At 34.9% G+C, this 22,661-nt stretch overlaps 1 protein-coding gene across 4 annotated transcripts in view; it reads right to left on the reverse strand.

Moving 5' to 3' along the window:
- MED13L (mediator complex subunit 13L) overlaps window positions 1-22,661 on the reverse strand; it is a 333,757-nt gene that overhangs the window by 68,688 nt on the left and 242,408 nt on the right. For all 4 annotated transcript variants that reach the window (XM_031948656.1, XM_031948657.1, XM_031948655.1 and 1 more), the window contains one exon: window positions 1,655-1,800. In XM_031948656.1, the coding sequence (XP_031804516.1) occupies window positions 1,655-1,800 (146 nt within the window). The remainder of the gene's footprint in view (window positions 1-1,654; window positions 1,801-22,661) is intronic.

A 22,661-nucleotide genomic window follows, 5' to 3' on the forward strand; every position in this document is an offset into this window, starting at 1 on the left:
CTTCTATAATTCCTGAATTCAACTGTTTCACTTTTTATTAAACTAAATCAATATTCTTTATAGAATGCCAAGAAATGTTGATCATTGGGCAGTCTGGTATTGTGTCAATGAAAATCTTTTAGTCAATTCTACCAGCATGTTAGAAATTGTTCTTTGCTTTGTCTGATCTTAAATATATTTTTGCTATACTTCTTTGGTGATGATGTGCCATAAAACTAAAGAAAATGATGTTCAGAGATAAAAAGATTAAAAACACTGACTCAGAATAATTAGTCATAAAAGATGATCAAGTTAGTCTTTACAAATATGATGAGGGTAATGAAAAAATATTTCATTAAATTTCAGTCAAGAAATTAGCTTTTACAATTTAATAAGCATTAGTCTATGTTTGGTCTGTTAATTCTTTTTAATTCTTAAGTGGAAATAAAACACTTACATTTCCAAAAGGCACCATACACTAGATGGAGCAACTACCATTATTGAAATGAAAAATTCTGAGTTCAATATTAATCATGCATAATATAACAGTATATCACTTCCGATATCAGGTTAACTAACCTTCAAAGCAATAAAATTCTGTATTTAAAGATTTGTCAATTAACTCAATCGATGTAATATAAAATTATTTTTCTTTTTTGATTACATTTTCTTTTTTTTTTAAAAGACAAGGTCTCCCTTTCTCTCTATCATTTCCAGGCTGGAATCTCACTGATCACCATGGGAGTTTTGGCCCACTCCATCTCAATCATCCTGAGACAACCTGAGGGCCTCGCATGCTGGGGATTTCACAGCAAGCTCATGCCAGACTTAGCTTAAACTGCCAAGCTCAAGCAATCATTGAGGCTGGCCTCAGCCTTCCTGATACAGACAGGCCTCATAGGTGTGTTCCTGGCAATGATGCCATTTTAGAACTCACATTACATATACAACTGAAGGTCCCTCAGAACTAATCTCTTATTCACTGGTCAGTAGGCCCTCTTTGGTTTTCTGCATTGGTCAATAAGCCCATTATTTTTTCAGGTGTCTAAGACTGGGGGGTGGGGTGGAGTGGATGCCAGTTGTGCCATACCATGCTCAGGCCATTCCATGGCAGAAAAGCTGTATTGCTTTTTCATGGTCACACTTCAGTGGCAAAACAGAATGATGCTATGTGAGGAACATTTAAAGGAACTGGGAGATGGAGAATGGATCAATAACAGTGTTACAGCTTCAGCATTTCAAGCATTCCTTTATCACATCAGACTTCCATTATATGAAGAAGGATGATACCTATTCTAACCCAGAAAGGTAGAACTACAATGTAAGGGAAAACTTTTTAACCATCTAGCATCTAACCATTTAGCAATCTAAAATCCAAATGAGCTTCTTTTAGGAAGCTCTTCCTCAAGTAGAGATCACTCAGAAAAAGCTGGTTGGTCCATGGGATTCTTCTTTAGTCCTGGCTTGAACTAGATGGGTCCTGCTAATTGTTCCAGTTCTGTGGCTTTTGGCTACAAGTTTGACAAGTTTTCAAAACAACTGGACTAAAATGTTTCCTTGTAAAATAAGAAATAGGCCAAAATCTGTATGTTCCATCAAGAAAATCACCTGTAATCTTTAAGCTCTTCATTAGGTGATCTGAATAATGTTTTGGAAATCATCTTAGTCCACTTACCTTGAAATGGTGCAGGGGACGACTGAGCCATATGTATATGCTCTTCATTAATCAGATAGATTGGCTGGTGCTGAGCAATCTCCACACTTGTGCATACGTTACTTTCCCCATGAAGAAAAAATGTGAAGGCACAGGACAAATGTTCACTGAAAATGAAAAAAATATATATATTTAGAATATATATATTCTGGGTCAGTAGGAAACTGACCCAGAAGTTCAAACAGGCAGGACACAAACAGGTGACAATACCAGTTTTATTGTAAACTATTCATCAGAAATGGAATTTTGAGAACTTAAGAAAATAGTCTATTAACAAACAAAAGAATCCTAGGATTTTGAATGTCAGGGGACCTCAGAGATCACCTAGTAGAATACTGTCATTTTCTAGAGCAAGTAAAGAAGCAGGATTTGAAGCCAGGTGCTGTAATTCTGAATATAGCCTTCCATCCAACCCTTCATACTGATTCTTATTTTAAAAGTTAGAATATGCTTCAGTAATATTTGTTGCTGTCATAAATTTGGGTAGCAAAATGTGATACTTGTTATAGACAATATAACTGGGTCTACAGACAATGAGCTTTATTCATGCTTAGTGCATCTCAATAACAGTGTTATAGCTTTAGCATTTCAAGTATTCCTTTATCACATATTTATTCAACATCTATTATGTGCATAGCCCTATGGAAGATAGCATTTAATTACCAACTAAATGCCATACACAATCAATATGGTTCTCTAAATAGGATGGCACTTTGTTCTATTTAATATTTCCAATCTGCCTTTCATAATTATTGATTTTAAAAGCAATCTACTTCTCTATGTTCCATGTAATTATGTGAGAATTATTGGCCTTGAACTGCCTTTTTCCATAATTCCAGAATTATAATGCTGGTTTTTAAAAACCAGGATGGTACTACAGGTATAAGACAGCCCATTTCTCAGAAAATCTCTTCTAAGAACATGACTCAAATGAACAATATTAGGAACAGAAATTTCTCCATAAAATATGAAAGCCCACCATGAAATGATCAACACTAAGATGCTAACTTCAAATCCAGAAATCACCAGGAGTTATGTTTTAGTGTATTATAAAAACAATCCCCACACCATACAACTGAAAAGGTTTTAATTTCCTAACATCAGCTTCTTCTCTAACACTGTGAACTTTAACAAAAACAGTAAAGCTCTTTCCACAGCTCCATGCAATAGAGAAATGCAGAGAAACCCCTTTACCTCTGAGAGGTAAGGAGACAAGAGAATCATAAGTATTCTCTTCCCTCAAAAATGTGGGTGGTCCTTTCTCTGAGAAGATGGCACTTCGAGGAAATGTCACTTGGTTATTCTTGTAAGCAGTCACGGCCAGGATCATAGAGTCATTTAGCAAGCATTGATGTGCTAGGTAATGAGGATATACAAACAAAATGCAAGCCTGTCCTCAGGAAGCTTACCTGATACCAGAGCAAAACAACACTTACACAAGCAAGTAAGTACAAAATAGACAAGACATTTTGGGAAGGAAGGGGGGAACTCGCAGGATAAGCTACTTTATGGAGGAGGCATCACTTTACTGAGCTTTGAAAGAAACTAGGACTTCTAAGAGGTAGAGATGAGGAAGGAATGTTCCAGGGATGGGAGGGACAGGCAATAAAGGCACAGAGATGAGAGATGGAATATGAAATATTGTGTAAAGGGAGCACTAAAGGAGTTAAGACTGATTATCATGTAGAACATGTAAAGAACATACAAGGAACCTTGAAAATAAGGTTAGAGTCAGATTGCTGTCCTCATTATTTCCAGAGTAGTACCAAGAATATTGTACAGAGAAGAAACAAGTAGCCAAATCTCAACAACTCCATACATTCCAGCCACATCACCTAGCTAGGAGGCAACCACTGAAAGAAAGTGATAGGAATTCCTAGGGATTTTGCTTTCCAGGAAGTAATATTTTATTTCAAGGATTTTGTCCCTATTTAACAAGGGGCAGGTAAGTGATGTGGATGGGGAACTGAACTTGGTATCAAGAGACCTCAATTCACACTTCAGATCTTATTGGCTTTGGAGTCATGGAAAGGAAAGTCACTGAATCTCCATGGGTCATAAATTTTCCTCATCTGTAATACAGGAGTGAAAGACTTTTATCTCTTGTAGTAGGGGCTGAGATATACTAGGTGTCATCAGACTCAGGAAGACTCGGGATATCAAGGTATGAAAAGCAGGGAAAGAACCTCTAGGCAGCCTTGGTGGGGAAAGTGATTCCAGATTGAGGTTCCACAATTCCAATTGAGGCTCATTCCCTAAAGCAAAAACGTGGGATGGAGTAGTGAGTGCCGGATCCTTAGTCACATTCAGAGGATGGCCCATACTTTTAAGAGAGAAATGTCAGGGCTAGAACGCACAACACCACTGGACAGAATGCAGTACATAATGGGAGATAAAGTTGGCAAGCTGTAGGAGTCAATGTTAGTTACAAAGGATGGACACAGGGCAACCTCATGAGGACTGGAGCAGAGCTAAGTGACTAACATAGGTAAAAGAGGATGGGGTTTATAGAGCTATCCTATGAACCAAACAGGACCAATAGCTTGGGAGACAGGGAGGCAGCTAGGACCTGGAATGTAGGACAAATTATTGCTCTTGCTGGAGGAAAAGCATGGGAAAACAAGATAATTCACTGTTCATAATCTTTCTAATCCTAAAGGGGACTTTGGCTCTCTGCTTAAGATGATGACCTGTAAGGGAATGAAGCTAGAACCCTAGCTTTAGAGGCAACTGATTCCAGTAGTACAGTGTGTTTGCCACTTTATTATAAAGCTGGGAAGAACATGTACTTAATCTTTGGAATACTGAAGGAGATGAATGGGCTTTGGAATGAATGAGGCAGTTTAAAAAATATAATTCCTATTTTAGACCGGCATATTTAGTTGTTTTGGACCATAATCATGTCCCCTGTATTCCCTGACTGCTGCATTCCCATCACAATATACAGTGGTGAATCTTGTGTGTTATTGTCATTTCCATTTTTTTTTTTTTGAGCATAATAAGGTAGTCATTCAAGCATGTAAAGTAAGAAAGCTTTATTCCTTGTTTATAATAAACATTTAAAAATCTGTTTTACAAGGTTTGTGGCAGAGGTGTACCATATTACTATTTAAATGGACTTCACATTTTTATGACCAGTTGTTTTTAAAACATTTCAAACAATAGTAAAATACATCTGAATAGTACAGTTCACAAAATAAAGATATGGGCTGGACAAGTTAAAAACTGTGCTACTGCTAGATAAATGATCACAACTTGGTAATAAAGTTTAATTTAGACTGTTAAACTAAGATTTCACACTGGCTGAATGTAGTGTACCTAAGGTGGCTTGTGGAAAAAGGATAAAATTGAAGAATAAAATAATCACTTAAGTATTATGTATTTTCCTGTGAGCCGTCAATAGAATAGAATTTTAATTTATGTGAATTGAGTATCAATGGAATGTAGCTTTTTAAAGAGTATATTGCTTAACACACATGGGAATGGTATCCATGCTTTAAAAGAGTGGCTTGAGGTGATTATGGAAATAAGCTAGATTGTTAACTTCAACTTTGATAAGCTTTAAATCCACTATAGGCAAAGTATTTTTATTGGGAAGGAAGCATATCAAGACAAAAGTCATAAATCAGGTAATGCTGTGATCACTACCGAATAGTGAGAAAATAGACCATATTCAGTGATGTCAATTTAAAATGAAGCCTTGAAATGAGTTTTATATTTTGTGTTCTCTAATAAAAGTGAAGCATTTAAAAACAAAAAGCTTCACTTATTGGGTTGGGGAGGCTACTGCATTCCTTACAATATGGGAAACACTATGAAAAATTTAAAACACTTAGTCAGCTATTATTAAATAGCTGAAACTGGGATTGCTGCCAACTGTGCTGAATTTGTGTAGTGAAGGAATGCAGGTCTGGGAAAGGCAACTGAAATCTGGCATTTCTGATGTGGCAATCTAGAGCTAGAAAATATAGGCAGCTATACTAGAGAAGTAAAAGGTTTGAGATAGGGCTAATCATAAGGAAAAAAAAAAAGAAAATCACACATTTGGGTGAGCCTTCTCCTTCTGTGTTAAAAAGCCAAGGGAAATTCAAGGGGCTTGGGACTATAGTTCCAAAATGGAACTGGAAATAATTATTGAGTTTAACAGACTAAAATTAAAATATACATATATATTTTCTGATAAATCATTTTTCTTTCGAAGAGATCGTATGTTTCCAAAGGCAGAAACAATAAGAAGTACACCACATCCAAAAACACTTCATGCTACTGTGCTTAGGATGAGCATAAGGCAAAAGATCCTGATGAAGATAACAGCAATTTATACATCGACATCTGTTTTGAAGATAATGAGGTGGTAGAGGAATTCCATAAAGATTCTCCATAGAGGTTCTCATAAAATTTGCCAAATTAAATCAACTCCACGGTTCCTTTTGGCTCTCAAACAATGACCTTATGAACATACCACTTAATATTCTGATGTTTCATTGGCAAGGGAATTATTGGGAAGGACTGCCAAAAATGTGTGAAAACATAGCATCAAGAAATAAAATGAAAAATGAAAGGTTTATAGGTCTGTCTTATCAATGTCCTATGCCTCTACATCATGAATAATTTCTTCAAAATGAAAGGCAGACAAAAAAAAATTATAGCATTAGAAAAAAATGATAAGAAAATTCACTTTGAAGAACAAAAAGGTCAAGAATATCAAGGGAATTTATGGAAAAAATGCAACTGGCTGTACCAGAGCTACAACACTATCATAAAGTGGCAATCATCAAAATCATTGGCTACTGGCTAAGAAATAGTGGTGGAATGTGTTAGGTATATAAGACCCAATAGTTATAGTAATCTATGTGATAAACTCAAAGGTTCCAGTTTCTTAGAAAAGAACCCATTATTTGACAAAAATTGCTGGAAAAACTAGAAAATAGAAGGACCTCAACATATACCAAGATAGAGTTAAAATGTGTTCATGATTTAGATATAAAAGATGATGAGCAGATTAAGAGAGCAAGGGAAAGTGTACCTGTCATATCTGTGGAGAAGGGAGGAATTTATGGCCAAACAAGAACTAGAGAACATTATGAAATGCAAAATGGACAATTTTGATTACATTAAACTAAAAAGGTTTTGCACAAACAAAATCAATGAAGCAAAGTTTAAGATGGAAAACAAAAAGCTGGGAATTTAGTTAGTATTTTAAATAAAGACCTTATTTCTAAAATATATAAAGAATGGAGTCAAATTTGTAAGAAAATAACACATTCCCCAATGGATAAATGGACAAAGATTATGACCAATTTTTCAGATGAAGAAATTAAAGTCATCTATGATTATATGAATAAATGGTCTGAATCATTACTGTTGTTTAAAGAAATGCAAATTAAAACAACTCTAAGACAGCACTTCAAATCTCTCAGACTGGGTAAGATGACAAGAAAAGGTAATGCTAAATGAAGGGATGTGGAAAAACGGTACACTAAAGCATTGCTGGAGTTGTGAATTGATGCAGCCATTTTGAAGAGCAATTAAGCTGTGTATATGCTTTATACAAGCAATGCCACTAATGAGTCTATATCCCCCCAAAAATCATAAAAAAAGGGGAAAGAATCTACATGTGCAAAAATTTTTGTAGCAGCTCTTTTTGTGGTGGAATGACTGAATAAGTTATGGCATATGAATGTAATAGACCATTAATGTTCTATAAGAAATGAACAATCTGATTTAAGTAAGGCCTGGAAAGACTTACATGAACTAATGTTGAGTGAAGTGAGCAGAACCAAAAGAATATTCTATACAATAAAAGCAAGATTATGTGATGATCAACTATGATTGAGCTTAGCTCTTCTCAGCAATATAGTGACTAAGTATCAATAGACTTAGGCTGAAAAATATCATCTGTGCAGAGGAAGAACCGTGGAGACTGAATGTGGATTACAACATAGTATTTTTACCTTTTTTTGTTTGTTTGTTTATTTTTTCATTCTCAGGGTTTTTTCTTTTGTTCTGATTTTTCTTTCATTACAAAACTAATATGGAAAATATTCAAAATGATTCTACATGTATAACCTATATTAGTTCACCTGCTATCTTGGGGAAATGGAAGGTGAGGGAGTGAAGGAGAAAAAAATTTGGAACTCAAAATCTTACAAAAATGGATTTGAAAACTATCTTTACATGTCACTGGAAAAATAAATTACAATGGAGGGGAAAAAAGGAGGCAGAAGGGACTGGGCATAGTAAAGAGAGGACATCACAAAAATGCTGATTACATCTTACTAGTTATTGGTGTGGGAGTCATTTTAAGCTAAGAGTCAAACCAACTTAATATCTAATTAGATCTAATCAGAAGTATTCCACTCAGAAGATAAAGCACATAGTTCAAAACTATTCCTGAAGATACAGACTACCATCATTCCCAAAGGAAATTTAGAGAAAATGACAGAACAATGAGCCAAAATTTGCCTCATCCAGCAAAGATGGGTTTTTTTTGGATCTTGGATGAAAAAAAATCCTACCTTCTACAATTAACCCAAATTCTACTCTTCCCTTTGCTTAACTATGTGTGTATATGTAAAGAGACACAATATATGTTTCTATGTGTGTACATGTCTCTTATTAGACCGAGTTCTTTTGAGAGCAGGGACTTTCTTTCTTTGTTTCCTTAACACTAAATACAATGCCTGGTACATAGTATGTACTTAACAAATGCTTATTGACTGACTGATTCTTGCAAAGCAGACAGCATAGCTGAGGACAACATAAGAGTAGATTATAAGCCAAACCTTATTGAGGAAAAGAGTAGAATAGGATGCATAGCAGTACTGTCCTATAAAACAGCAAGTGATGGTAGATGATGATTTTAGAAAAGTTGGGTGTGAATTTTAAGTTTATTCTGAGACACTCAAGAAAGAACACAGAAACAGGACAAGAGTTGAAAACTGGAAAAGATCTGTTGAGAGCAATACCATCAAGGTTTACAAAGCACTTTATAAATATGATCTCAATATTCTTACAAGAATCTTGGAAGGTATGTGCTATTATCCTTTTTTTATGGTTGAGAAAACTGAGGCAGATGGCAGGACATACTTGGGATCATACTAACGGATTTGAGACTGGATTTGATCTCTATCGTCCTGACTTTAGGCCCAGTAGGGGCATCCATTGTGCTACTAGACACTATTGTTGTTATTAAACAATTCAAAAACCACAATGAAAAATCTAGGATTGGACTCTAATAGTTTCCAAGTAGTGAAATGAAACTAAAGAAAACAAATATGGGAAGAGAAGAATGATGAGATTAATGAGGTTGAGGGTTTGGTTTCAGAAAGAGGAAAAAATCAAGAATTATCAGAAAAAAACCCAGCTATTACTATCAAAAACAACAAATACAACTAGAAACTATGTTCTTCGCATATTTATAAAAACCTTTTGAGAATATTTTAAATTGTATGCTTGAAAAAGGCATAAGAAACAGATAGACTTTGGCAAATGATCTTGTACAGCAGAATATACTGTTCAAGTCATGACTATCTGAAAAGCATAGAAAACCACAAGATACCATTGGACTTAGCATGTGTTGTGAAAGGCATGGAATTGGCAGACCAAAATGACACTTCATGGAGTTTACCCTAATAAAGTATCTCACATGCTTATGTTAACATCATAAAAGATTATTTCAGACAGAAGGGATAATGTGATTTGACAACCCTTTGATTATCGATATCAAATGAGGCATCAAATGAGGCATAAAACAAGATGTATATTTGTCAAAGATGTCAGCCAACATCATTGAAGATGTCAACCAGGTTAGCAGTGGAGATCCTGCAGAAAAGGGGAAGGTAAATCAAGGAAAGACTTATTTCATTTTCTTTTAAAGTATTTACATACAACATATAAGGAAGTGGATAGAAACTGAAGGTAAGGCAGAATTAGAAACTGCCTGCTCAAGAAGGGGACTTGAAATGGGCAGGAGATCAAAGATGCAAGTAGAAGATTGCTTTTAATAAGGAGCAAGGATGCTCTTCTCTCTCAGCACTAGGGAGGACCAAGATATACCAATAGGTATATCTATTAATATTATCTATTAATAGGTATATGTAAGGCTGAGGAGTTTTGAGGAATGGAAAAAGGAGCTGAGAGGTCTCACTTTGGTCAGGTTCCTTAAAAAAGTGAAAGGGGTAGTCTTCTGCTTTCATTGTAGGGGCAGAACCTTTACAGAAACTTTTTGCTTTATGAAGACTCCCTTTTTACTGAATTTCCTATAGATTTATCATTTTAGCTATTTTCACAACTTTTTATATTGTCTATTACTTTGTAAAACTATAATTTTTTTTTTGTTGGTGAAAATAGTGTCATATACATAAAAAGACTGCTTTCTCTATTGAAAAAGAAAAGATAAATGTGAAAAAGAAAAGATAAATTTTTGTTTAGTCATTTCAGTCATGCATGACTGATCTTATTTAGGTAAAGACACTGGAGGGGTTTGCCATTTTCTTCTCCTGCTCATTTTACAAATGAAAATAGGGAAGTAAAAAGGGTGGAATGACTTGCTCAGGGTCACACAACTAGGAAGTGCCTGAGACTGGATTTTAATTCAGGCCTTCCTGATTCCAGGAGCAGTACTTTATGTCTTATGGCAACATCCAGATGCCTCCAATGACTAATCAACAAACACTTCAAATTATTTAAAAAGCTCTGTTCTAAATGCATTCTCCAAATTGTCCGAACTTGATTTTAAAAAGCACAAATGTTTTATAAAAGAACAATCATGATTGATCCTACTGAAATCTCAAGCAGTCTGATCGACTACGCTGAAGAACCTACAAGATGAGAAAGTATGGATATATTTAAGCTCTACCAACCCCAGATGAATTTGATGGGTTAAGTGGACCACACAAGGTGCTAAGCAAACAAGCAATTAAATTGCAAAGAAAAAACCTGGAGAATAAATTTTTAAAATTAACAATTCAACTAAAGAAGAGGAAAGGAAATACATAACAAAACAAAAACCCTCCAGGAAAATATCCAATATCTTTCTGTAGTATTCACATGAAATAAGCCTTGTAGACTACTTCTATGTAATAATAATAATAATAATAACAACAACAACATTCTGAATCCAAGTTAACACTAAGTGAATTCCCAAACTTAAGGATTCTATAATGAAAAGAACGGGAAAATATCTCTTTCTGCCTTTTGTCAACTAAAGAAAAATGTGACAAGGAAACTTCACACTCTTGATACCTAATATTTCATTACTGAGTCTGGTCCTTTAGTTATGAAACCATCTGATACCTTTCTCCACATCATCATCTTACCTGGGGGTGCTCGCCCCAATTTTCTAAGACATCTTGGGATATACAGGCTTGGAGTGTACCTTAAACCCCAATTACTCTGGCTCTCACTGACAACAGTCCCAGTTGGTCACAGGCCAAACCTCTCCCAACTTTTCTAGCCCTATTTTACTCCATACATAGAAATATCCCTATTCCCTTCTCAGAACCTTTGCACTGGCTGCTGCTCATCCTTGGAGTGTCTCTAACTTCCATCTTTTGAAATCCTTCAAGACTGAACTCAAGCACTACTCTTTGCACGAAGCTTTTCCCAGTCCCCCAGGCTGCTAGAGCATCCTTCTTCAAACTACCCTGTATTCATCAAGCATTTAAATCCATGCATATGTGAACATGTTATTTGTGATACTTTTGTGAGTATCACTGGCACTCAGCTCAGTAGTTAGCATTGGTGAAAATCTGGGTGAAATGTGAGTTATGACTATGGCAATGGGGAAAAACCTGAATTGGGAAAAAGATCTGTGAGGAATAATCAAGTCGCTTTATTTTCTTTATTTTAGAATTCAATTATGTTCTCTTTAGCAAAAGAGAATTGGGATGAATCATTAAAGTTTAATTTAGATCTAAAGCATAATGACAAAGGCAAAGCTTGGGATGCCTCTTCTCCCCCTGTCCCCAAAATATCAATTTTAAAAATCCAAAATGGAAAAGATGTTTAGATGTCAATTTATTTGAAGATCTGAGGGGTCTGAAGGAACAGGAATCCAATGAACAAGCGCAAGTCATGCAGTTTGACCTGTATAAGAAAAAGCATGGCTTCTACAAAAGATTAGGAACGTGACAAGCTCACTGTTTTCTGCTTTAGATGGGGAACTCCTGAATAGAAATTTCTTGATCAAGGGAGGCTGGCAACTGTCCTAAACTTTAACCTTACCAGAACATCTTGAGGCACTAAGTGATGCTCAGAGTCACACAGGTTGTGTAAATCAGAGACTATGCTGGGACACAGGTCTTCTACCTAATATACCTCACTGCTTGTCTCTTCAATCTATGTTTAGATAGACAGGTAAACAGAGAAACAGACAGATAAGCTAGACAGAATGGCACACAGAAAGAGCTATGTATGCTCATATATTATACACAAATATACTAGATGCTTAACATGTACTTACTGATTGAATATGGCAGAAATATCTCCGTAGGATTTTACATTGTAATCCTAGCAATACAAAGACATACCTTTCACATGCCTAGGGAATTTAATGATTCCAGTCACAGGTTTTGAGATCAAGCTCTCTTATCATGCAAGTACTTCTGTGGAATCAAATGTATTTAACATCAAATGTAAATTTAATGTAAAAGTAACACTACACTGAGGTAAGGATATCAACTTATATGACATACAACAAATATATACTAACCATCATTAGTAGAATCTGAAGTTATAAAGAAATTGGGAGATGGTACAGAATAAGCATTATGAATGATTTTCAGGGAAAAGGTCTATAAATAAATAGCATCAAGTGGCTGCTTTTCTTTATTTCTGAAGAAAAAACTGCACAATGTATTTGCTCACTGTTCAGTAAAAGATGCTTTGCATTATTGTACCTATAAATTTACATGGGTTGGTCTTTATTTTATTGCCTTTTGCCACTAGCTTGCATACAAACGGGTGATTTAATAAAATTTAATGGGGGGAAGGGGAATACATTTGCTTTCATTCAAACCTGAGACCTTATTAACCTTACTCCCAAGAACCAGTCTGCAAAAAGGATTCCAGCAATTTGTACTCATTTATATGATATGAAGAGATATGATTAATTTTCCTCTGGGTGAAAAAAAAATGCTGTTTCCAAGGAATTTAATTGATTAAATTGGTTCTACTTTAGAGCCAATAAGTAAGAGGAAGTACAACGTACAGTAAATTTGCTAAAATGCACTTGCTGTTGAACCTGTGACAATGGTCAACTTGGTAGCAAGTGGACTAATTCTCTGAGATAAAACAAAACAAACAAACAAAAAAAAATAATCACAGTGGTTTTCCTATATGGCAATTTAAACACCTAAAAAGAATTGCTCTTTTAAAAGAATGTTTTAAAAACTATTCCTAAAGTCTCTGATGTGTTACAACTACACTGTTTGTACCTTTTGCAGAGCTGCTGTCAAAAGAAGGCATCACAATTTAGAATGGGAAGAGACCTGGGAGAACATTGGGAAGGCTTCAAGGTGAAGGAAAAAAATAAGAAAAGAAATCTAGAGAGGCAAGAGGAAATAGGGGGCAAAAAATGGAAGACCTCAGAAGCAGAGAGATCCATCACTGTTCTGAATGAAAGTCAGGAATTCTTTTCTTGGCAAATTTTAGAACTTATGAAGATAATATCTAAGATCAGGACCATGAACTAAAATATAAAAATGACAGCTTGTGGGTAGGGACATATTATACATAATAAGAAGCAATAAAAATTTACTTTCTTGGCCTCTTGCATATATCTAAGTAAAAGAATTATACACTGAAAAGGAAGAGAATGGAGCAAAACTGTTGCCATAGGTCTATAAAGCTAGGAACTATTGAAAAAATAATAAATTATTGAAAAATAAATATTTTGAAAAAATAATAAATTAGTTGAAAGAACAAACAGTAGGGAAGCCCAGAAATTCCCAGGAGAAAAATTACAAGAAATAAATCTGGAATACAACCTGTAGCCTCAGGCACCTATAGACCAATGCACAAGGTAACAAACAGAATGATTAGCAATCCAAACTTGAGGCAAATTGGACAAGATTGAGATCACTATATAACAGAGACTAGAATTTGATTCTAGAAAGGCACATTCAATCTCCAGTGCTGCAGAATTAAAGATTTTCTTATCCATGTTTCCCCATAAACTTGCCACCTAATGTACAGGAAGACTTGTACCAGAACATCCCAACTCTCTACCTGCCCCTCCTCATGTTAGACAGTTGATCAGGCTCTCTGCCATACATATAATTTTATTTTTATGCTTGTTTTCTAGCGAAAAGTGGGTCTCTCTATGTCACCCAGGCTGGAAGCAGATGAGCCCCTCACAGGGCTGTTCTCACTCTGTTTGGCCTTTTGGTTCCATCTTCCAGCAAAGGCCAGTCCACCACTTCTTCAGGAGCTAGATGGTCCTCTGCACTCTGGAGAGCTCCTCCAACCAATGCAGAACCCAACTGGCTGAGACCATTGCAGCTAAGACCTCCTGAGTTCAAGAAATCCAGCAGCCTCTTCCTTCTGCATATCACAGACACTGTTCTTCAAATGTCCAACTGGTCCTGTGCTATAGCCACCGCACACCATCAAGTACCTTTCAACTATCTATATAAAAGTCACTTTTAGCTCTTTAGAGAGAATTGTATTCCATGTTTTGCTGCCATATGAGAATTTGGATAGATGACTAAAAACTTTTGGTCATTAAAAGAAGTCTACAATTCCCAAAGGAAATTTAATTCACTTTCGTCCTCTTGTTCAACTAGGCTAAACTCACTGTTCACACATTCTGATGTACTACCATTTGTCCATCCATACATTTAAAGTAATTTGGAAGGGAATACCCATTCAAAAGAAATGACATAGGAAAAATGGTTGTAGTAGATGATGAAAAAGAGAGAGTACATTTAGTGTAATTTGGAAGGGAATACCCATTCAAAAGAAAAGACAAAGGAAAAATGGTTGCAGTAGAGAATGAGGAGAGGAGAGAGAGGGTGGGAGAGACACAGAGACAGAGACAGAGACAGAATGAATGTGTGTCTTTCTGTCTGTCTATCTTTGGATTTAAGTAGAGAATCTGAGTTTAGGTCAAAGAAGCAAGAAGTGAAGCAACATTTTCAGAGTACACTATAAACATAAATAGATGGGTAGTATGGGAAACAAAAATTTATACTAGATTTTTCAGGGAGTGGATGTCAATGGGTTCAAAGCAAAACAAACAAACAAACAAAAAACAACAACAAAACAATTCCAGTGGCCTAAAATCCCACATAAGTTGGTCCAGAAGGGTTGGAATGTTCAAAAATATATTCCCAATAAAACTAAGAACAAAACAAAACAAAAAAATTATGCAAAGACTTAATGTGATTCAAAGTAAAGGAAGCAGAGCCAAGAAAATAAAAATAAAAAAAAATAAAAATAAAAATAAAGGGGGCAGAAAGTTCAAGAGTATGGAACATCAAGTTTTTTTTTTTCCCCCCCCCCTATTTTATTCAGTTTTGCTGATTTTTTTTCTTTCTTAAAAAAAGAAGCTGTGTTTTTCTAAGTTATATTCAGGATAGGAAGAAGCTCTACAAAGAGTGGAATGGATAAGGATAATGGCCCAATAAAACAAAGCACAACTACATAAATTTTGTTTTACTTGTCTAGCCTCTGCCAAGGAAAATGACCTGTGGACTAATATAAACAGAATAAAAATGGATAATGTAGGAGTAAAATCCAAAGGCATCATTTGGTTGTCATTGAGTACATGTCACCTGAACCAGAAGAACCACATCCTAACATATGAAAGAACTGGCAAAAGGAGATTTTAAGTCACTATCATTAATCTTTGAAAGTCTGAGGAACCCAAATACATTCCTGTACAGCAGGAGTGAAGACTTATTATTAGATCTAAAAACAAAGTTTCCAAATGCAACCCAGTGAATTCAAATGGTAGAAAAATCCTAGAATATATCATTAAAGGAATAATAAATGACCACCTAATACAGGTCATCTCAGAAGAACATTTAGGGTTACTACACAAGTAGATAAGGGAAATGCTTCAGATACAGTATTGCTAAGGCACCAAACTCAGAGTTGTTAGATTTAACAGATTGTTAGATTGTCAGATTTGTTAAGAGTTTCTAAAATTCCTAAGGCTTGTATGCAATAGGCTGCCTCGACATGCTCCCTTCCATGTTTAAAGAATCAAGGCCTAAGAGTTAAGGCCTTATTGAACAATTTCCTGAATCTCTCTACCTTGGATATTAGAGATAAGAAATTAATCATTTAAGTCATAATCTGCTTCAATTCATAGTCCTCAGTTATTGTAGTGAGCTGTCCTATTATATAGTTATATTCATTGGGTATTGTCTTTTAACTGTAAAACAGCTCTCTGCGGGAAGTAAGAAAATACATATATTAAATGCCTACTTTATGCCAGGCACTGAAAAAAGATTTGGAGACATTGGCAATATTAGTGAGGATAAAAAAGAGACTTGGGATGACTGAGTAAGGCAGGGGGGGATTGTGATCAGAGAAAAGAATTATGGTGCTTTTGACAATGAAAATTGAACTGTTATTGGTGACGGATTATGTGTATAACAAGCCTTGTGTGGAAACAAATTTACAAGAGGATAAAAGCAAGTATACTGAAGTTCTCAAATAAGGAGCAGAGACTAGCATGAAGAGGAAGTAAGCAGATTCTAACACCTTAAGAAAGTAGGGAGAATGAGCTGGATTGGTGTGACTAGAATTTCTACTAGGTCATGAATATGGAAGGAGTAAACCTCAAAGCAGGACACAGAGGTTGCTGAAAAGGGTCATTTTGGAAGTGGGTATAAGGGGTTGGGAGTACAGCTTCTCTTGGTCCTAGGAGTTTTGGATGGTTTGATATCAGACCTGGTGCTAGTGATGATGGAAAAGGATATACAGATAAGTAGATGGCATATAAATATATAGCAATGCACCATCCAGCTGATTTCCACTGAACTACCATGGATTTAATTATATTTGTGCATTCTTCCTCCCCCTTCTTACTTCTCTCCCTCCTTTCCTCCTTCCCCCTACCTCAAGAGAGTAAAGAGACTCAATTACAAAAGACATTGTTTCTCTTATCAGAGATGTCAGTTGTAGTGACTGAAGACAGTTGGTGGCAAAGAATAAGATGTGACTTCGAAGACCATGGAAGAGAAAAGAAGAGAATTAAGCTAGCAACTAGTAGTAGCAACTGTATTCTTTGATTCTCTTGAAATTGTGTCCCAGCAAGTCACCTTCATCCTTTAAACTCAACAGATCTTGGTCAACTTCAATTCTATGACAGAACAGAAAAAAGGCATCAGAGGCTGAGAGAGATGCACAAGAGAACTGAGACCTACAGAAAGGAAAGGATTAATGGTAAGAAACATGTTTATAATAAAGAAAGGACAGTATGAAACAATCTAAGAACTTATAACTCTACCAAACAAGAATATTGACCTTGATGTTATATTATAAAAGGATATTCTTAAGGAATATAAAGTTAAGAGAAAAAAATATTTCAGAAAACCATATAGGAAATGTGTCCAGAAACATTAAAAGCAGATGACAAAGCACTGATTGAAAACTTCTAAAAAACAACAGAGGTAAAAAAAAAATCCTGAACTCATCAAAAGATTTCAAACATTAAAATTACAGCATGAAACAACAAAATTTGTTGACAGCCAGAAAACAGAAAGTTCAAATTACAAAGACAATAGATTAAAATAAAAGCTTAGTCCTTGTGCACAAGAAACTAAAAGAAAATTTTCAATAACATTCCAAAAGTAAAGATGAATTATACCATGAGATAAAATATTCTGCAAAGAAAATAACTGGACAAGTAAAGAATTCAAGGCAGTCTTTCAAAAGAATCCAGAAGTGAACAGAATATTATGAGAAATGTCTAAACAGAAGGGGAAAAAAAACACATCTGATAGCAATAAAAGACTAAGAAATGAAATACAGTGTATGTTTTCATGTGGTAGGGCTAAAACAAAACTATGAGTATAGGTCTTCTTGCTTATTCTTTAAAGTTCTTTAAAAACAAACAAAACCTCACGTTATGAGACTCAATATTGAATACAAGGAAAGTAAGAAGAAGAAATGAAATAATATTGCAGGAACAAAAACACACCATTGCTTAATTAATAAATCAAGGAAACTGATGATGTGATAATACAGATGAAGAATTCTCAGATCAAAACTTATGCAGCCAAGTAGAAAAATGACTGAAAGAGAAAGAGAAATATGTAACAGTGATACAACAACTTATGTAATACTTTTTACCCTGCTAAAGATCTAGACCTTTGGAAACTTGGATTTCTGAGTGGTGCGCATGCATCTTCCCCAAACCCAAATTGACCACCACATATCTTGCCAAGTCATTATGTCTGAGAACAGCAATCAAACCAACATTACTCTTCCTAGAGGGGACATGACTCTAATCACCATCTTCTTTGACTTCTCCCTCCAAAATACTTCTCTCCCTGCTTACCAATCTCTATTGTATCACTTCACAAAATAAAGGCCTTGAAGACAAGAGGGAAGGATGAAGAAAGGAGATAATCCACCAGGCCCCAGTTACTATACAAATGTTTACAAATGTTATCTCAGTTTTTCCTCTGCAAAGTATATGCTTTTCTCATCCCCATTTTACAAGTGAAGACACTAAAACAAACAGAAGTTAGATAAGTTGCCTGGATCACACTGCTGTATTCCAAAAATGGATTTGAACTTCTCTATTCCTGACTCCAGAATTGGCACTCTCTCCATTGTGCTTTCTGACTACTTGTTCACATTTGTATTCCCAGAATTTATCACAGTGTCTGACATATAGTAACCTCTCAATAACTGCTTTTTCACTCATTTATAAGATGAGAGAACAAAATTAAATACATATTTACAAAAGAGACAGATGACTTGATGAGCACTTACAAAACTCCCAGTATAAGGTTAGATTAAATGAGATAGAAGGATACAAAGCAAACTTCCAAAAAGCACGAGCATTTCATAATAATGTTAGGAATAAAAAGAAAGCAATGAAAACAAAAGACAAAATAACCACCAAAAGTACACAATATTTGAGTTAACCTATACAAATGCAAGATTTACCTAAATAAAATCTGAAAACACTGTTTTGTGAAATAAAGGAGAATATATTCTCCTTTTATGGAAAGACCATAAAGTATTATTTAATAAATTGAAATACATTATTGGGAACATAGTCTCCTTATTTTATTGTTTGTGGTATGTGGCCTGCAACCACAGAATATAATACCACCTCAATTAACGTAATAATATTATACCAAGTAATTAGGATAATACTATATGGAACTAGACAAAACAATAATGCAATTAATTTGAAGGAAAAATATTTAGAATCAAAGAAAATGATAGAAAAAATAGAAATGAAGCTGATGAAATGTATATTCTAAAAGAGAATTATTAAGCAACAATCATGAAAAGTATCTGGTTAAAAAAAAGAAAAGCAGATATATGAAACAAAATAAATAAAAACAAGAAAAAAAAAAAGCAAAAAAAAAAAACAATAGCCCTGTAGTTAATAAACAGTGAAAAACATATTACTGAGAATGGAGCCTATGACAATTGTGATTACATAAAAGTTAAAAGTCTGTACTTAAAATCAATGAAGATAAAAAAAAAAAAAAAAAAAAAACGACCAAAGTAAATTATATATCAGAAATTGTTACAAAAATATAAGAACCAGCTCCATCATCAATTTTTTTTTCAAAATTATAAATGATCATGTGAAAATATATTCAAAATCAGTGGTATCCCAGTAATCTTTACATAAGGATCTCTACAGTAACAAAGACATCTTTAAAGGTAATTGTAGAGGGCCAGAACTCAGGAAAGTTATAGCTGAATCAAGGACAGCAGACTGCTTATAGTTAAGCACCTACTCAGTGTGATTAATAATAGTCCTGTAGTTAAACATTTACTTAATCTGATATAATGATGAAATCATTCTAGTTGGCATATACTTAAGTGTGATATGGTGATGCAATGGTAACAGTTGGCACATGCTCAGCTGATGTAGTGATGTCATTGTACTGAGGTATTTAAGGGTTGAGAGGACTGGGGATTGACAGTCTCAAACACAGAGAGCCTCAGCCACAGACACAGAGAAGACTCCAGATTCCAGATTCCAGACTCCATCTTTGACCAGCCTCGTGATTCCAGACTCCATCTTTGACCAGCCTCGTGGTAGCTCTCCTGCCTTCATCAATTCTCCACCTAAAGACCAAGATTGGTCCAGAGATCCTTCAGAAAGCTAGTTCGGATATCACAGGAGGGAAAGGACAGGGCTGGGAGTCTAAAATCAGTTATCTCTGGCAAAGCTTCTTGCAGCCTTAAGATTAAGGCTGTCCAATAATAACATCCCAGACACCAGTGACACCAGTGATGAAGGACTCCCAAAAAAAAAACCATCAAGAGGAAGGATGTGATAATAGGAATATCCCAAGAGCCAAGAACAATGCTTAATGAATATCTATGGATTGGTTGATTGACATTCTCTCTCAGACCCTTGTCTGGTGGGTTAAGCTAGTCTTTTTCCTTAAGGCATTGAAATTGTTCTGGAGAACTAATTGGTTCTGAGGACAAAGTTCAGACCAGTGCCATAGTTTGACTTTCTGGTTGCTTGATTGAATACATAGTTTTCCAGGACTACCACCTGTCTTCATGATGTATATCTTCCAAATGGACCCAGATAACTCCGAAAGAGAAAGTGAGGCTGGTGACTTTACATAGCCCTCTCTGACCTAAATTTAATTCACTTGCACATCATAGCATCATCTCCTTAATATTAAGGTCCTTTTTAAGAAGTACAATTCCTTTAACAAAACACCTGATGCCGATTCTATTCAAGCTAAGATTTTAAAAATTGGAGGGGGAGTTCATTGCTTATACAAAAATTGACTGATATTTTCCTGGTGTTATATGGCAAGAAGAGGTCAGAGAATGCAACTGCCTCTCAGTAGGGAGGTCAGAGAACATAACTGTCTCTCAGTCTCCTTGTAGCATCATCACCCACTCACATGATCACAACAGGTAATATTATGTCTTATTGTACTTTTATTCACTTTGTCAAATATTTTCCAATGACATTTTAATCCAATTTTTGCCACTCTGGGAGTATTTTGCTCACATGTCCTATATGTGTAACACTTCTGCTTTACATAATTAAAAGGACTTTAAGGTTTCACTTTCACACCATGTAAACTGGCAAAAATGATAAAAACCAGGAATGATCAATTTTGAAGTAATTTTGGCAAAAACAAACACTCTCATCATTCCTTGGGGAATCTGTTTTAACTGATCCAACTAAAAGAATGATCAAATTATACTTTGTCTTTGGTCTAGAAAATCCTCCAGAGAGCACAAAAGACATCAAATCAAGGGAAGTCCCATATAATCCAAAGCTGAAATATTTTAATGCAATAAAAATGAGAAATAAGAATTTGGAGAAAGATTTTTATGAATTGATGCAGAATGAACCCAGGCAGAACCAAAAGAACAATACTGACAATTACAACAAAATAAATTAAAATATACAATCTAAAAGGGGACTAAAAGCTGAGTAATTGAAAAGACAATGATGGTCTCAGTGAACAGTGATGAAATATACTATTCTCATGTAAAGAGGAAAGGAATTACTCTGGTAGAATATTGTATACATTGTCAGGCTGGCGCATTAAATCCTGAATTATTTTTAGTTACAAGAGGGATGGATTTGTTGGTGACAGGAAGAATAGAATTTTTTCCCCTGAAAATAACTCAGATGTAAAAAGAAAAGGCATCAGTAAATATTCCTCTTTTAACAGATCAATCATTCCTCTCTGCTGCTTACAGTACAAAATATGAAATCCTCAGGCTGGCATAGGAAGTGCTATAAAATTTCCCTTCCAAACTAACCTATCGAACTTCTAGTTTCCAGCAGGTTTTTTTTTTTTTTTTTTTTTTTTTTGGCCAACTGGTGAGTTTTTGTTCACAAAGCTTAGATCTTTGGGTTTATTAAACACTAAATTATTATGGTCATTTATTATTACTTAGTGCATACCTAATCTATTCCACTCATCTGCCATTTTATTACATAGCAAGTACAGACTGTTTTGGTGATTACTGTTTTCTTTTAAATTTGACACAGTTTTAAAATTTAAAAGACTTTTAACAAGTCTTTCTGTCAACCAGAGTCAAAGATCTAATGGTTCTTAAGGTTTAGGAGCAAAGGAAGTGGTCTTCTTAAATGTCATTTTCATTGATAAAATCTTTGTAAAATGTTTTGTAATTATGTGATCTTGGGCAAGTCATTAATCCTACTCTCCTTTACCCAAAATTCATTCATTTGTAATCCTATTTATTAGTTGCCTGTGTTTGATAATAGACCTTTATTAAAGATATTAGATATAAAGATTTTCCCCCAATCAGCTATTTCCCTTTTTATCCCCATGATATTAATTTTGTTCAAAGAACATATTTGTAAGTCATATAATTAGAATTATCTATTTTAACTTCTGTTGGGAGATCTATTCCTCATATGGATAAGATTTTACCCTCTTAGTCATGTACTAAAAGGTACCTGAACTGGTTCACTAAATTTTTATGATGTGATCTTTAATGTTCAGATTCCATTTTGAGTTTATTTTAGAATGTGGTATAAAATGTTGACCTAATCCTAATTTCTGCCAGACAGCTTTCCAAATTTCCCAGAAGTTCTTATCTAAGGGCATTCATTCCTAAATAATTTACATTTCCTAGTTTTTTTTTTTTTCAGACAGTACATTGAATGATTTCTGATTTTTTCTTTTCCAATTTATCCCTTCCATTCATCTAGTTTTCTATTTGTTAACCATTACCCAATATCTTTGGCCATTGATTTATAATATAATTTAAGGTGAAGTCTAGTCTCTACCTACCATTTTAC

The sequence above is a fragment of the Sarcophilus harrisii genome, chromosome 1 (genome assembly GCF_902635505.1).
Source record: "Sarcophilus harrisii chromosome 1, mSarHar1.11, whole genome shotgun sequence".
In the NCBI taxonomy this organism is placed as follows: Eukaryota; Metazoa; Chordata; class Mammalia; order Dasyuromorphia; family Dasyuridae; genus Sarcophilus; species Sarcophilus harrisii.